We start from the raw sequence: 16760 nt of genomic DNA, 5'->3' as shown, positions 1-16760 counted from the left end.
GACTGGACAACACTTGTTGTCATGGTTACGCATCATAACAAAATGTCCAAAAGTAAAAAAGGTTTCAGTAAAAATCCTTCCAGCTGCACAGCATCCGATACCAGAGGAAGTAATCATCCAAAAAAAATTGATTTACATCCAGAAAAAAAGAAGAAGAAACTTTTCAAAAGCGATATCTCAGAATGAATGGAACAGAGCCGCTCCAACATGCAGCCACCTGGAGCAGCGCAGTTCTAGAAGAGGTCATTCTTAAAAATATTATGAATGTTGTTAGGGAGCAGGGGTTTGGGTTCTCTCTTTCTCCACTAGAGGGAGCCATGGAGCCACATCCAGAGGATGGATCTTCCACTGAGGGGACTGTGAGTGTTAACCTTTATGGTTCTCCAGCCATCCTTCCTAGAAGTCTCTTGTCTCCCTGAGTAATCTTCTCAGCCGTTCTTTACTCTAACCAGTGATGGGCAAATGAAGCTTTCCAACACTTTGCTTTGCAAAAAGGTATTCATCCCTCACTAGTGACATCTGCTGGTGATTTCTTTTCCTCCCGTGACTTTATTTGTGTTTAAAGAAACGGCACAAAAAGTAAAGAAATGTGCTTTTGATCGGTTATTTAACCGATTATTTTGAGCCCATTTGTTTGACATTATGAAGGCAGGAAGATTAGAAAAAGGACAAAAACTCGACTTTATTTGGCGTGAAACAAAAAGGTGCTACGTTTAATGAAGACGCTTCTTCTCAGGTGTAATCGAACCATCGAACCTCGGTAAAAAACGGCTAAAACTCGGCGTCTGCTTGTTTCACGTTGCTTCCCCGAAGTCTTTCTTGGTCGGCTTGTTTTTCTGGACCTGAGCGTAGCCGTTGCTGCTGGCTCTCCTCATGTGGTACACCACCTCGGCTGCTTCGTCGGGCAGAATCTGGAGGAAGACGAGGCGAGAAATGAGCGTCGAAGGGTCGTTTCTGTCCTTCCTTAACCCCGATTTTATCCTGAAACTGTAAATGTCTCTTTAAAAGCGAACCAACAAGGAGACGTTGGGACTTTGAGTCACTTATTTTCACTTTTGCACCGATAAAAACAACAAATCTTATTCGTAAAGTTTCACTTTTGTCACAGAAACGAATCCTTTCTGAACCCAAATCGGCTCTGTAACTCAGCAGCTGTTGGTTAACAAAAAGATAAAACTGTTTTTAGGAAATTGTGTACAAAACTAAAAAGATCTCAGAGAAAAAGAGCTCAATCTAATTTATTCATTGAGCTAAAACAAGCTACATGTTGTACAAACGACTACAAGGTGGCGATACTGAATAAAACACACTTCTGTTCTTAGCTGGCGTACGATAGGATGATGAAATAATTAATTAAACAACGAACTCGTCTCTAAATACTCTTCAGATATCTACAAGAGCATTCCTCTAAGTTAAAATGACATTTTTTTAGTAAAAAAAAAAAACTAAAGACGTCTAAAAGTCTGGATCAGGAAAAACTCGGATCTAAAAAGTCCTTTAATTGGAAAATTAACATCAAACATCCTGTAAAGAATAAAGTTTGAGATCTATGAAATGTTAACATTTTTTGGTTGCTTTCTGATTTTATTTATTTATCGACTTGGAAGAACAGATTTCTGCTTCAAATATCTTGATAAAATCTTATATAATCTGCTAACTTGCAATCCTACGGCTGTAAAAACTGAGAGGAACTCGATGACAGGTAAACAATGCTTTCTGCAGTTTATGTATTTGAATAGAAACTAAAATGAGCTCGTTAACAGCTGTTTTTATCCAGGATTACCTGAGGTTCCGTTGAGATGTCGTCACAGATGGTCGTCATGGCTTCCATCCAGTTGCCGTAGATACTCTCGTCCTTTTGGATCGGCCTCAGTTTACTGGATCACAGAACGAGACAGGATCCAATCAGAGCTCCAGAACCTGAACTTTAACCAAATCTGTTTCTAAACTTCAGACCAGCCGATGAACTGCTCCCCCCCCCGAATCTTAAATCTGCTCCGGTCTGAAGGGTCAGAGTCTCCTGCCTGATCTGCCGGAGGAGGTCCTGCTGCGCTTTCAGCTGCTTCCGGGCTTCTCGGACCCGACCCTCCATGGTTAAACTGGCGCAGAGCTGAGCGCAGTGGACGCCAAGCACCGCCGTGTTGAGCCTTCCCGGAAGAACCCGGCTTCAGACGGGAACGGACAGAAGAAAGAAAGTGACCTGAAGCTCGTACAGCCAGGAGGTTCGTGTTTTAAAGCCTGTTTTTTTTTTTACCTGCTGGTCGTCACAGGTCTCCGCTCCGTGATGATGCGAGTGACTCTCTGCTGGTCTCGGGTCTTGAAGCTCAGCTGCAGCTGGAAGGGAAGCGAGCTCCTCTGGAGGAAAACTGGCAAACGAACGTCGTATTCAGCACCTCTAGTCTGTCAGCTCGTGTCTGATTTTCGTCCGAAAAATGGCGAGTCGTTTCTGTCCGAACGCGACCAACTTACCTTCCCTAAAGTCTGGTTTTACAGCAAACTCGAAGGTGATCTCCAGCCCCTTGGTTACATTTCCAATCTCCCTCACCAGCTTGTGGTTGTTCTCGTCCTCAAAGGGAAAATATCTACAGAACAGATGAAGCTTAAAATCACCTTAAAAGTGTTTTTTTCTAGCAGACATAAAACAATTCGAAGGACAAATCCATGCACAGAAAACAGGGAGCCACAAAGAAAGTAATTATTGTCCATTATACATGAATCAGCTGTACTTTTATGACCACACTGATATTAAATAGGTTCTCCAAAGGACCCCCACCCAGAGCTCAGAGGTTCCATCAGTAGACTGGACTGGACTGGACTGGACTGGACTGGACTGGACTGGACTGGACTGGACTGGACTGGACTGGACTGGACTGGACTGGACTTACTTGTCCAGCAAATCCCCTAAATGCTGGATCCCGTTTCGTACCGGGACATGTGGAGGCCAAGGCAAACCTTTTTGGAGCCATTACCTCCAAAAGGAGTAAACTGTTGGTGGAAGACACCACATTGAGGAGGAAGATCTATGGCAGGGGGGTCCAATCCTGGTCCTGGAGGACCACCGTCTTGCAGGTTTTAGATGTTTCTCTGCGTTGACTCCTGATCTGAATGACTGAGTGATTAACAGGCTTCTGCAGAACTTAAAGACCTGCTGACCTGACTATAGTGGCCCTCCAGGACCAGGACTGGACACCACTGGTCTACGGTCTCCACATGGACTGTGTGTTCTGAAAGACTTCTATCAGAACCGGTAAGTAGATCTCATGTTCCTGTTTTCCTTCTCTGGATCCAAATCCAGCTTCAAACTTGCAGCCGAATAAATCCCACCCACTTTACCTGCAGGTGGTCATAATGTTACGGCTGACCGATGTAGATTTTCACAATAAAACGGGATCGGTTTGTGTTTCTGGCCTTCGGTCGCCACTCACACTCCTTCGGGAGCCATCAGGGTCAAAGTGAGGCTTGTCGCCAAGACGTTGTCCACGGAGACGGACTGGATCTCTGTTGCGACGGTCCCGATGCTGACGATGTTCACCTGAGCAGGAGAGGAAACCAAAAACCAGCACAGGTTCTCTGAGGTTCTGTTTGGATGCGTCACGCCACCCTACAGCCAATCAGCAAAGCTGCAGGCGAACGACTCATCGCTTTTCTGCCCTGGACATCTTTTTCAGCCGTGTCTTTTCGTTCCAACACGGTTGACTGTCTTTGGTTTCGTGTCTCACCCGTCCTCCGGTTGCGTCGGCCAGTCTCCCGATGTCAGCCAAGCGACAGTCGGTCCCTTTAAAGCTCATGATTGAGATGATGACCCTGAAATACAAGTTGGTAAATTTAGCATTTCATGCTTTTTTGAATTTAAATATTTAAAACCACGGAGCTGGACGCGTCCTCACTCTTTCTCCACGGCCTGCAGAGCCAGCTGTCTGTAGAAATATGGAGTCTGGGACAAGGAGGACAGAGGGGGGCTTTGTTCCAAATCACCGAGTCCGATGTTGGCTCTGCCGTCAGTGCACAGAATGACCTGTGACACGAAGAACAAGTCACTTCAGTTACGCTGGTTGTTGAGTCGTAGAGTCCTAAATTTGACCCCTTCGTCCTTCGTTTGAAGTCCCAAAGACAAGCAGTTCAAACAGAATATACACTATACTGAGAAAAGTATTCACTCGCCCGTCCAGGTCACTGAATTCCAGTCCCTTCCACGTCCACAGGTGTGTAAAATCAAGCAGCTAGGCGTGCAGACTGCTTCTACAACCATCTGTGAAAGAATGGGTCACTCTCAGCTCAGTGAGTACCGTGACAGGACGCCACCTGAGCATCCAGTCGTAAAATTTCCTCTCTACTAAATGTTCCACAGTCAGCTGTTGGTGGTTTTATAACAAAGTGGAAGGGATCGGGAACGACAGCAACTCGTAAAACCACAGAGTGGGCTCAGAGGTCATCAACGTTCTGCAGAGTCAGCAGCTCCAGACTTCATGTTTTCTTCAGATCAGCTCAGGAACAGAGAGGAGAGAGCTTCATGGTATGGGTTTCCATGGCAACAGCTGCATCCAAGCCTTCCATCACCAAGAGCAAAGAGTCGGACGCTGTGGAGTAGAGACCGCTGCCGCTGGACTTTAGAGCAGTGGAGACGTGTCCTCTGGAGGAATGAGTCTGGGTTCGGCTGCTGCCAGGAGGACGGTTCCTGTCTGACAGTGTTGAGCCAAGTGTAAAGCATGGTGGAGGGAGGATCATGGTGTGGGGTTAGTTTTAGGAGTTTATTCCAGTGAAAGGAACTCAATGCTTCAGCGTACCGAGACATTTTGGACAGTTTTATGCTCCTAACTTTGTGGGAACAGTTTGGGGACGGACCACTTACTGTTCCAACATGGTTGAGCACCAGAGCACAAAGCAAGGTCCACAAAGACAAGGAGGATGAAGAACCTGACCAGATCAGGGTCTGAGCTTCTGGAAGAATGGTCCAAAACTCCCATAAACTCTCCTAAACCTGTGGGAAACCTTCCCAGAAGAGCTGAAGCTGTTCTAGAAGCAGAGTGGGCCAACATCAGATTAAACCCTGTGGATGAAGAACGGGATGAACTCGGGTTCGAATGAAGGGAGGCGAGTGAATACTTTTGGTGATAGGTTGTATAAATACTAAAATATATTAGTGGTTGTTTGTTCCACATTAACAGACGACGGTCTCTAAAACGAGAACAGAAGAGGCGGGTGATAATGTAACCTGTGGAGACAGAAAACTGGAGCGTGTATCAAATGAACTCTTCATTCACCTTTGACCCCGGGTACCTGGACGCCATGGCAACAGAGGCCAACGCCGCCGGGCCGAGAGCCGTCGCTCCGTGTTCCCTGAGGCTGGACGGACAGAAGAACAGATTCAGACTCGGAGCTCTTTGAAGGCATCCTGGAATAAAAGCGGCGCGAGGCCGTGACCCACTCCTTGACCCTCTGGACCAGCTGGCCGTACGTCTCGGCGACGCAGTGAGGGACGCCGTAGGAGGCGGCCTGCTGCCAGATGTGGTCGTAGTCCAGCAGCGCCCACTCCCGGAGCGAGAGGGGACTTCCTGTTCCGTCGCCGTAGATCACCACCTGCATCGGCAGGGAGGAGACGGACAGAGTTACAGCTGCTGCGCGCCGACAACACCAGCCGAAAGAACCGAGAGCTGAATGACAGCTGAAACTGAGGAGCTAAAAGGAGCAGACGGCTAGCTAAAAGCTAAAAGGAACAAAATGCTAGCTAAAAGTAGGAGAAAACTAGCTAAAATAAACATTTACAATGTCACAAGAAAGAACTGAAGATTTTATAGCTAAAAGTAGTAGACCACCAGCTAAAAGCTAAAACGAGCAAAATGCTAGCTAAACCTAGCTGAAGACTAGCTGAAAACTAAAGGGAGCAAAACGCTAGGTAGAAGTATTAGACCACTAGCTAAAAGCTAATAGGGGCTAAATGCTACCAAGATGTAGGAGCACACTAGCTAAAATAAACATTCACAATGTCACGAGCAAAACTGCAGTTTTTGTAGCTAAAAGTAGTAGACCACTAGCTAAAAGGAGCAAAACCCTGGCAAAAGTGGGGGAACATTAGCTAAAAGCTAAAAGGAACAAAATGCTAGCGAGAACAAGGTGCACACTACTAAAATAAACATTTTTCAATGTCACGAGAAAGAACTGAAGGTTTTATAGCTAAAAGTAGTAGACCACCAGCTGAAAGCTAAAAGGAGTAAAATGCTAGCTAGAAGTAAGAGAACACTAGCTAAAAGCTAAAAGGAACAGACAACTAGCTAAAACTAAAAGGAGCAAAACACTAGCAGAAGTAAGGGAACATTAGCTAAAAGCTAAAAGGAGCAAAATGCTAGCTAAGAGTAGCAAAAGACTAGCCACAAACCTAAACTAGCAAAAGGCTAGCTTCAAGCTAAATGTAGCAAAAGGTAAATAAAAAATAAAAACACTGACTTAAAGCTAAATAGACCAAACACTAGCTGAAAGTTAAAATCAGCAAAATGCTAGCTACAAGCTAAAAGTAGCGCAGCGGACGCTGGCTCAGCACGCGGCGGACGCTGACTCAGCGTTTTTGGGTCGAGTTACTTCGTCGTTGAAGGTGACGAGGGCGACTCTCCTGTGAGGCGCCTGCTGCAGCATGGACGCCAGCGCCCTCTGGAGGGCGTCCTGAATACCCTGAGAGAAACAAACGCAGCCATCAGTGACAACGCCACGCCGGTACTTAAACGCCTCACGGGCTTCAGTGTCATTATGTCCCACAGCAAGCGAACGTCTCACCTCTAATCTGGATATATGAGCCGAAGAGCCGCCGTCTGACGTCACCTGAGGACAGGAAGCAGATGGTTTACCTTCTTACCTGAAGGGAACAGAAACAATAATGGCTGCCTTTGTGTTTGGCAGCGGCCATTTTGAATCGAGCTGACTCCAAATTTCACTCAGTTTTGTTGTTTATCTGTTTAGACCTTTTTGCACATTTACTCACCGAAAAAGCCCAAATATTTAACTTATTTCCACTTTAAATGACCCCAAACAGTCGTCACAGTCCTAACTTTAGTCTGAAGAAGTTTTATTGGATGATTTAAAGCCGTAAACGGTAACATTTTAGCGGTTAAAACAGGCGAAGAGTCGGTTCAAACAAAGCTTCTCAGAGAGGAAGCAGCAGCGATAGTAGAAGGTTTTGTTGTGGCGTCTCTGGGTGTGATTTTTATCTCAGCTGTTCTCAGAAAGCTTTCATCTTTCTGCCGTCACATGCTGTTTTGAGGACGAAGGAGCCGAACGCTAAGCTGCAGCCTGAGAGCTTCTGCAGGCGTTCTGCTGTTTCAGCCGTTCAGAAATCCAAACCTTCGGCTCATTCAGGAGACGGACGCTGTGACTTAGAGTTCCTTAGAAAACATGGTTCTGTTTTTTTTTTAAACCTGTTTTTGTCTTCTTCTTCTGCTTTTAGTTTCAAGCTACAGTTTTGCCTCTTTTTAGCTTGAAGTCAGTGTTTTGTTTTAGGTTTTAGCTAACTGAAACATGAAAGGCCTTCTTTGAAAGATGTCGCCTGGATGGGATAAACGGAGCCTTTCCAGAGGCACTAATGCACCCCCATACCATCAGAGAGGCAGGCTTTGACCTCAGAACAGTTCTCCTCTTTGGTCCAGAGGAGACACATCTGCTCACATCTGGCTTCTTCTTTGCCTGATAGAGCTTTAAGCAGCACGGTGAGCTGTGTTTACAGACAGTGTTCCTGAGCAGAACCAGAACCAGAACCAGCCTTGACCTTTGACCTCAGAGGTTTCTACAGATTCTTCTTATCTGTTGATGATTTTATGAGCTGCAGATGATGAGATTCAGTCCGTTCAGGAACTTTATTCTGAAATTGTTCCTCTGTTGTAGATGCAGAACCTCTGCCTGTTTTTACTTCTGACAGATTCAGCCTCTAAATCCTCTTTTTATCTCCACTCCTCGTTCTGACCTGCTGAGAAATAACTTAATTAAATCCAAAATGCTCCTCCAGATGTTTCTTGTCCGTACTTCTTACTTTTACAGCCTTTTGTTGCTCCTGGAACAACTGTTTTTAGACGTGTTGCTAAAAAAATTAGCTTTTTTTGTTGATAAAATGATAAAAATTCTCAGTTTAAAGGTTGTTTACTTCGTTCCGCGGTGAATAAATCTTTGGTTTAGGTTTTTATTTCCCAACAGACCACACCTCCGCAGACGACTTCGGCGTTTTTCGGACGCACCTCTGTCGTGACGCTCATGCTGCCCGAAATGTCCACGCAGAAAATGACCAGCGTGTTCTCCAGGTTCTGGTAGTCGTCGTCGCTCGTCGGCGGCAGGTAAAGGTCGTCGCTGCGCACGCCCGCTCGCTGGCCGACGCACGCCGAGGCCACGCCTCCATTGACGCTGTTGTCGCTGCCGCAGAACTCGCACACCCACACCTGCTGGAGAGGAAACCGAAACTGAGGGAGCACTGAATGAAAGCAGCTAAAGAAGCTAAAACTGAGCCGATAAAGCTAAAAGAAGCCGAAAGCTAGCTGAAGGAAGCAAGAAGTTTAAGGAGGAAAACACGAGCCAAAAGCTAAACATTGGAAGAGGGCAGCTAAAAGTGGCAAAAGGCTAGCTAAAAGACAAAAATAGCAAAAGGTCTGCTAAAACCGTAAAGTAGCAAAAGATAGCTAAAAGCTAAATGGTTAAAAAGACTAGCAAGAAGCTAAAATAGTAAAATGCTAGCCAAAATCTAAAGGTATCAAAATGCTAGCTAAGTGTCAAAAGGCTAACACAAAGTAAGAAAAGGCTAGCTAAGAGTAGCAAAATAATAGCTAAAAGCTAAAAATTGTAAAAGCTATCTAAAAGACAAAAATAGCAAAATGCCAGCTAACACCTAAAAGTAGCAAAATGCTAACCGAAATCTAAAAATATCAAATGCTAGCTAATTGTCAAAAGGCTAACTGAAAGTATTAAAATGCTAGTTAAAAGCTAAAACCAGCAAAAGGCTAGCCAAAATCCAAAAGTATCAAAATGCTAGCTAAATGTGAAAAGGCTAGCTAAGAGTAGCAAAATGCTAGCTAAAAGCTAAAAGAAGCAGGAGAAAACAGCTGAAGCAGATTTCAAAGAGAACAAAGTTTCTGAAGGAAATGATTTCAGTGGAAAAATATTTATAAAGTATAAAAGTTACAAAGACCAAAAGTCACAGCAGCACATCAGCTGAACGAGCCGAAGGTTTTGATGTATGAGCGGCTAAAACAGCCGAAGGCCTGCAGAGGTGGTCGGACTGAATTAGGACTCACGTTGTTCTGCACGGAGCTGAGACAAGACAGAGACGCTGGACATTTCCCACAAATCACCGGTCTCTGGGTGGTCTCCAGACCTGCATCTGAAGCAAACAACAACAACAACAACAACAACAACAATAACAATAACAACAACAACACAGAGAAGTAGAATTAAAGGTCACGTCTGACCTCGGCTGATGTCGACCAGTTTTGCGACGCCAAGAGAAACGACGTTGACGTTGACTTCACAGGAACTTTCTCCTTCCAACAAGTCCACTGAGGAAACAAACAAACAAACAAACAAACGAGTTTGTCTCTGCTCCTTAAAGGGACAGTTCGTCTCTTTTCCCAGAGCCTGAAGTGAGATCACTGAATGAGACTCACGTCTGGGAGGAACGGGAGGAGGAGGAGGGAGGGAGAGAGGAGCGAGGGGAGGCCGGGCCGACGGAAGGAGCTCGAGGGGGAGCGAGGAAGGCCGAGGTTTCCGATGACGACGAGGAGGCAGCGGGGGAGGAAGAGCACCTGGCAGAACCAACGAGAGAAATGAGTCAGAATAAAAGTCATGTTATTACCTTTAAAGTGAAAACTAAGCCCACATGGACACGTTTCTGTGTTTCTACAGCCGTCTGCAGGTGAGTTAACACGACGCCGGGGCGGAAAGGCAGCAGCAATAACGACAGAGCAGCCATTATTTCTGCCAATCCGTCTGATGAAGACTCATCACCCTGCAGGGAGAAGGATCGTCCACAAGCCGGAGACATTCAGGGCAGCGAAATCAAGGACACCGACGGCACTAGGCAAGATTTCTGGCAGCCATCTTGAAAGGATCTTCGTGTAACACTGTACTGTTTATGTGTGGAAGCTGTTTGCTGCGTCATCGGAAAACGACTCATTCTACGTTTGAGTCCACGTTGCTACACAGAAGGTCTTCTCAAAATGGCCGCACGAACATCCCACCAGCGGATGCCGGTCTCCCCAAGAGAGGACGTCCCAGAAAATTCACCCCCAAGGTCAGACCGCGCAACGCTCAGAGAAATGATAAAAAAGAGCTCCATCTTATGTTGAAGGTCAAAGTTCACGACAAGAAAATCTGACTCACTTTGACTTTGTTTTTGTAATATATATATTTATATATATATAACCATTCCAAAAAAATTAGAATATCATGGAAAAGTTGTTTAATTTCATTCAAAGAGTTAAACTTTCATAGGTTATAGATTCAGGGCCCACAGTTTAAACAATTTCAAGTATTTGTTTGTTTATTTTTACATAATTTGGCCACAAAAACTTGGAATACTGTGAAGAAATGAGCCCAGATTCTGCATGAATGCTGTAAACTGAGTGGGACACACTAATCATCTCCTAAACTCAAAGCAGCTGCTCAGGTTTCCACCAGCTGGCATTAAATGTCTTCAGTTCAGTTCGATGTGGGGATGACTGCAGACCGAACAACCGTCGCTGATCCACAGGACAGGTAAGATACAAACGTTCATATCTGAGGAGGCTGGCTGCGTCCGAGCATTTCAGCAGGAAGTCAGGAGGAAAGGCCAAATGTGGCAGGAGAGAACTGACATGTCGTTTTTAATTTCTTTCTTTTTTTTACTGCAAAAACTGAGAAGTAGTTTGGGCTCATTTCTTCACAGTATTCTAATTTTTTGAGCCCAAATTTAATAAAAACAAACAAACAAATAAATGAAATGAAATCGTTTAAACTGTCGGCCCTGAATCTATAACCTATGAAAGTTTAACTTTTTGAATGAAATTAAACAACTTTTCCATGATATTCTGATTTTCTTAGAAAGGGTCTGTATATATATATATATATATATATATATATATATATATATTTGTAGTATATTTTATCTTTATTGAAATAAAAGCTTTTAAATGTTTGAAAGTTCGGCTGTTTTTAGCTAAATTAAATCGATCTAACGGCTCGACGGACTTTCCCTTTGGTTCAGCGAGTTTTTGAACATCTGCATCGCCTCGCTCGCTTTGCAGTTGCAAGCATGCCCACACACACTCTCACACACACCGTTGTCTCCTCGTTGTGTTTTCCTGTTATTTCACTCTAATGCTCTTGAGATCATAAAAATTAACAGTCGAGGCATAAAAACAGACGCTGTGAGAATAAAGAGGCATTTCCGCCATTTTTGTAGCCGCGTTTTCAGAATCAGGCCCGGCGAACAGAACGTCGGCGGTCTGCGGGGGGAAGGATCAGAGCTGCAGCTGCAGGTTTTTACAGGATCTGATGAAGCTCGATAAAATGATCTGAGCGGGAGATCAAAGTCAGAGCTTCAGTTTGGAGACTGATGAGCTCATGGCTAGTCTGACCACAGTGGGTGGCCGCCATCTTAGAACAACACTGACAGCTGCTCATCTGAACGCCATGATTTACACTCCTGGTATTCTTGTACGATTACTGTTACTCTGTCCGAATTCTCATAATAATCCTCCTGGAAGTGTTCCAAGCTGCACTGGAAGTGCTACAGCTAGCTGCTGCTGCTGCTGTTTCCGTTTGCGCTCGCAAACAGACGTAGAGCTGACGTATTCGCCCACGTAAATCAAAACTGACAGGAGTGAAGAGGAAACTAACTCTGCGTTTATAAAATTCAAACACAAACAGTGCAGCAGCAGGTAGCTGTAGCACTCACAGCCACAGATGAACATGTCTGATGGGATATTCACGCAGCGCAAACCTCCACGTTTGTAAAGATAAAGTCTGCGTTGGAGTAGCCTTGATGTCCTGGCCGCGCTCTGACCAGACGTTAGCTCGTCGGTGGAGTCAGAGCTCCGCCCACTTCAGACCGTTTCACAATCCTTCACGTCCAAAAAAACCTGAAAGATCCCTTTAAATTTTTACTTATTGTTGTTTATTGTAAGTCAGACTGTGATTAAAATGGCTCCCTAACCACAAAAAGGTTTTATTTCGGTGACAACAAACAGTTCAGGGAGGAGCGAGCCCAATATCTCACGGTCTTGTGTTTATTTTTTATTTTTGTTTTGTTTTTTGAGGACTTGATCGAACTCACCTGATCCATCCGGCCTCCAGTTACAAACAACATGGCTGCAGGCGAACTCCATCCGAGACGCAGGAAGACAAAACTTAGAGTTGTCCTTTCCTGCAGGGGTGGGAGGTTGTTAGTTTTTAGGACAAACCAAACAGAAAGAAAACGACAGATCAGCTTCCTGGCGTTACGTCATCACCAGGGCGAGCGTTGGCTCCGTTTGCCTGTTTCACTCCTTCACAGCTGGCTGAGTAAAACCGTGAAAACAGACGTTTCCTGAGCTGAACGACTCTGAAAGTAATAAAAACGACACGACGGCCAGTTGGTGGTTAAGAGCGGCGAGGCTGATCCTCGTGGTCGTAATGGTTGGAGTACCAGAGCGCAACAAAGACTAACGACTGGTTTCAGAGGGTAAAAACATCCACTGAGTGTCTCAAACCACAAACTAAACACAACGACCACAAACATCCTCAACCAGCTGCTCAAGCGTGGGACTCAAAGACAAAAACCAAAAAGACTTATCTCTTGACGGATGTTTGTTTCTTCTTGAACAGCTGCTTTTTTTTTTTGTTAGGCGTTTGATTCTGAACTTGAAAATACAGTAATTCACATTTTAGACCAGCATTTATGCAACATATTGTTAGAGTCTCCCATCCTGAGCAGCGTGAAGGCGACAGTGGGAAGAAATGACTCCCGTTTAACAGGAAGAAACCAGCAGAACCAGAACCATCTGCGTCGACTGGCTGGAGTTTGAGGCATAAACTCACAAAAATGTAAACAACCTAGCTTAGCTCATACGCTAGTGAAAAATCAGTTTTATTGCCTTGAACGCGAAGTTAGCAACCTTAGAAAATTACGAAAAATGAGAAAATATGCCTTTTGAATAAAATTCACCTATCCACAAACATGACATATATAAATTGTTTAATTAATAGGGAAAAAAAAGTAAAAATAGCAAAGAAATTAACCCAATTGTAGCCTACAAATCGTGTTTGGTGTCACATCTTAGCTAACTCTGTTAGCTTGCTAAAATGCACTAGGAGAAACTGAAATGTATTATTAAATGTAAATTTTGAATGTAAATTTATTATTATTTGTGTTGATCTGAGATGCTCAGCGCAAACATGTTTTTGTTATTTTAAACTTTCAAACAAAGAGCATCTAAACACTGAATAAAGCTACCATCAGCAGTTAGCAACCCCACGTTAGCAAAGGTACGAAACAACAAAATATGTTTGATTAAGCAAACAAGCAACCAAAATGTAACTAGCATGGCTCCCATCTAATAAAATGAAAAAAAGAATCAACAAAAAACTTCATGTAAAAACAACTAACAATTTGTGTTTGGTGTCGCAGCTAAGCTAACTCTTGTTAGCTTATGCAACATCGAAGCTAACTCTGTTAGCCCGCTAAAATGCGGTCAAGTAACTAAAGTGTTAGATGTTGCTCTTAAAAAACTATACAACTAGCTGGATACTCACATTTAGTATTATTTGTGTTGATCTGGGATGTTCTATACAAACTATATGTTTTTATTATTTTAAACTTTCAAACAAAGATAATCTAAAAAGCTACCATCAGCAGTTAGCAACCTCATGTTAGCTTAGGTCCTGAAAACAGCAAAATTAGCCTTTTGACTGAGGAAAACAAATAAATATCATAAAATTCAACCACGATTCACTATCATATACATATTTTTATACATTCTCAAAACTTGTAGTAAATAAATAAATAAATAAACGTGTTTGAAGTCAGATCTAAGCTAACTTCAGCTAACGCTTATCAAAAGCTCAATAACCACATTTAGTTCTTGTTATTGTAATATTTTTATTTCAAACTAAGATATAACTTAGGTCTGCATGACTACACAGCGTATTTTGAGTTTTCACAGTGAGAAACTGTTTTATTTGTTTTATTTTTAATAAGTTTGGAGTCACTTTAACTGAAGTGCTGACGGGACAATTAGCGCTCAGCACAGACCACAGATTTGCATATTTCCTGTCTTCGGCTCATTGTCAGCACATCTTTTATAAATCCTCTCCGAACTGAAGCGTCAAAGATAACGTTTGATCATGTCGGTCTTTTTGGGTTAAATTTAATCACATCTCAGTTTAGTTCAGGCAGATTTAAGCTACAGATTTGCTTTTAAAAAAAAAAGCAGTTTACGCCGACGTTTCTGCAACAAAATGGGTTATAACTTGTCCTGTCATTGAATTTGCATCATAAAGGAGATTTTACAACTTTTACACATTAATTAAATCCAATTTGTGAGAAGCTGCTCTGTAGAAATTAGCAAATAGTGCAATTAGTAAAAAGAAAACAACAAAATTTGGTTTCTGAACACATCTGTATGCACAGATGTGCCTCCAGCATCACATGAACTTTATGGTTCAAAATATAAACGTTTCCCTCGTACCTCAGGATGCAAACTGTAAGAATCAAGCTGGTTTTTAATGGTTCACTGCGACGGCGACACAAAGAAGCGGTTTACCTTCAGCGAGCGGGTAAAACTGAAAGCAGTCGGTCGTCTGGTGTCAGAGCGTTTCGTGTGTCAGGAAGTCGGTGCAGAGCTGGAGGCTGACAGAAGAGCTGAAAACAAAAAAAAACCCACAGAAAGATTCATATCTATAGGCTCTGTTATAGGCGCTCCTCGACCTTTGACCTCGAATTCTAAATCAACCCTGAGAGGCTGAAAGAAGACGTTAGAAACGTTCAGTCGTTCTGCAGCTGATTTTATTTTATTGTTCGGTTAACGAAGCACAAGACATTATTTACCACTTAATCAAAAGTTACAGAGAAACTATTGTTAAAAGGAGTAAAAAAGACATTTATATAAGTTTAATCAAAGTCGATGAGGTTGAAATGTAAAAAAAAACAAAGATTATCATGACAACAAGGGAATTTCCAAACAGGTTATCTCAAAAAAACCTTTAAAAAAAAAGCAGCTTTTATTTTGAAATGGATTAACTCGGAGCTTATTTGGCTTCGGCTCCTTTTTGTTTTTGGACATTTTGTCTCCAGATGATCGTCTCAGACGTCCCCTGGTGGTGATGATGATGATGATGATTTAAATGTCCAGCTGAGCGGAACACCCCGTCAACCTGAAAAACATCTAATTAAACCAAAAACTTAAGTTTTTTTTGCTTCTGACGACTAAATAACTAAATTTAATGAAGGTAAAAACTAAAACGAGTTAAAGCTATAATTAGTTAAACACTAATATTAGTAAAAACGAAGCTAAACTGCAGCTGAAAGTGACGAAGCTGAAGGGATCTCCATGTGTTTCTATGGGTGATTCGATTTAAATTAAAGGTTATTATGTTTAAAAGACCTGATCCACCTGAAAGTTTTAATTTAATTAAAGTTTAAAAAAGAAGAAATTTGTAAAATTATGTAAGAAAATCCTGAATCAGCGTTCAGACATTAAGCACCAGCTTTCATAATATTAATAATATTTATAAATGTTTACATTTTTACGCTGGTTTCTGATCTTGTTTGGCTGCTGTTGTTTGTTTTTAGACGTTTTTATAGTTTTTAGCTTCAATATTATTATCGTTTAATGACGTCATTGAGTATTTCTTCCAGCCAAAAAGCAAATTTTGTAATAAAATCTTGTTTTAATTCAGTAAAATTAAAGTTACAGAGATGTGACACAAACTTTAAATCATATTTCTCCTCGGATCACCAGGATATGGAATAAGAATGATAATTGTCGGCCATGTTTTAGATTGACGGCAGAGAAGAGGAGCCATCTTTAGGAAGCGAACGATGCTCGATGTGATGAAGATGAAGGAGCTCCTCTTCATCCTGATGAAGCTGTGGTTAAAGACCCGATTTCCTGCTTCACTTCTCCTCCAGCGTCTCCAGGACGGCCCTGAAGATGGACGCCACGGCCACGGCGCCGGGGTCAGGCAGGGTGACCCGGTCCGCCGCGATGTAGCTGGCCCGGCCCGCCCTGGCCGTCAGGCCGCGGGTCGCCTCCGCCCCCGAGGACGCTGCCTGCAGGGGGAGAGAGGACAGAGGGTTACCGTGACGACCGGGGTGTCGCCGGTCTGCCGTCGCTGGTCTGCCGTCGCCGTACCTGCGCGGCGGCCCGCAGCGCGGCCATCCGTCCAGCCGGGGGCGCCGCCGTCAGCTTCATCAGCTCATCCGCCGCGGGACACAAGGCGTCCAGCTGGACAGGAGGACAAAGACACGACCGGTGAGAGAAAACTAAACAAAGACAGAGACAAAAACATGAAAAAAGACATTTTCTTTCTCACCATGGTTCTGTCTCCAGGGTCCGCTCCTCCGTACCTGGAAGGCAGGTCGGTTTGTAAAAAAACATGATATTTGTTTTTAATTCATCTTTGAAGGAGTACAGGTGCTGGTCATAAAATTAGAATATCATGAAAAAGTAGATTGATTTCAGTAATTCCATTTAAAAAGTGAAACTTGTATATTATATTCATACATTACATACAAACTCATATATTTCAAATGTTTATTTCGTTTAATTTTGATGATT

The 16760-nt window shown here is 43.3% G+C and overlaps 2 protein-coding genes across 5 annotated transcripts in view; both read right to left on the bottom strand.

Annotated features, from left to right (window-relative positions):
* Window positions 1–662: 662 nt before the first annotated feature.
* Window positions 663–14842, bottom strand: si:dkey-9k7.3 (circularly permutated Ras protein 1). 3 transcript variants are annotated; one of them, XM_025002250.1, is made up of 18 exons: window positions 14670–14783; window positions 12278–12367; window positions 9630–9767; window positions 9435–9521; window positions 9261–9346; window positions 8214–8414; window positions 6766–6810; window positions 6574–6663; window positions 5426–5577; window positions 5262–5343; window positions 3888–4015; window positions 3720–3804; window positions 3426–3532; window positions 2470–2582; window positions 2255–2366; window positions 2025–2165; window positions 1784–1877; window positions 663–911 (listed from the first exon to the last, which is right to left on the bottom strand). In XM_025002250.1, exons 2-18 carry the CDS (start codon window positions 12327–12329, stop codon window positions 795–797), a joined length of 1830 nt encoding a protein of 609 aa, XP_024858018.1. In that variant the 5' UTR covers window positions 12330–12367; window positions 14670–14783; the 3' UTR covers window positions 663–794. The 3 variants fall into 3 exon arrangements, with proteins under 3 accessions (XP_024858018.1, XP_024858019.1, XP_017294693.1); XM_025002251.2 differs by having other exon boundaries at window positions 779–911; window positions 14745–14842; XM_017439204.3 differs by having other exon boundaries at window positions 779–911; window positions 8214–8411.
* A 126-nt stretch (window positions 14843–14968) lies between these two features.
* tkfc (triokinase/FMN cyclase) overlaps window positions 14969–16760 on the bottom strand; it is an 11217-nt gene continuing 9425 nt past the window's right edge. For both annotated transcript variants that reach the window (XM_025002253.2, XM_025002252.2), the window contains exons 15-17: window positions 16516–16549; window positions 16335–16427; window positions 14969–16252 (exon numbers count right to left, since the gene is read on the bottom strand). In XM_025002253.2, the coding sequence (XP_024858021.1) occupies window positions 16097–16252; window positions 16335–16427; window positions 16516–16549 (283 nt within the window). In that variant the 3' untranslated portion in view covers window positions 14969–16096. The remainder of the gene's footprint in view (window positions 16253–16334; window positions 16428–16515; window positions 16550–16760) is intronic.

Source organism: Kryptolebias marmoratus, linkage group LG7, assembly GCF_001649575.2.
Source record: "Kryptolebias marmoratus isolate JLee-2015 linkage group LG7, ASM164957v2, whole genome shotgun sequence".
Taxonomy (NCBI): domain Eukaryota; kingdom Metazoa; phylum Chordata; class Actinopteri; order Cyprinodontiformes; family Rivulidae; genus Kryptolebias; species Kryptolebias marmoratus.
The sequence above is the reverse complement of the archived record's forward strand: the minus strand, read 5'-3'. Positions and strand labels throughout refer to the sequence as shown.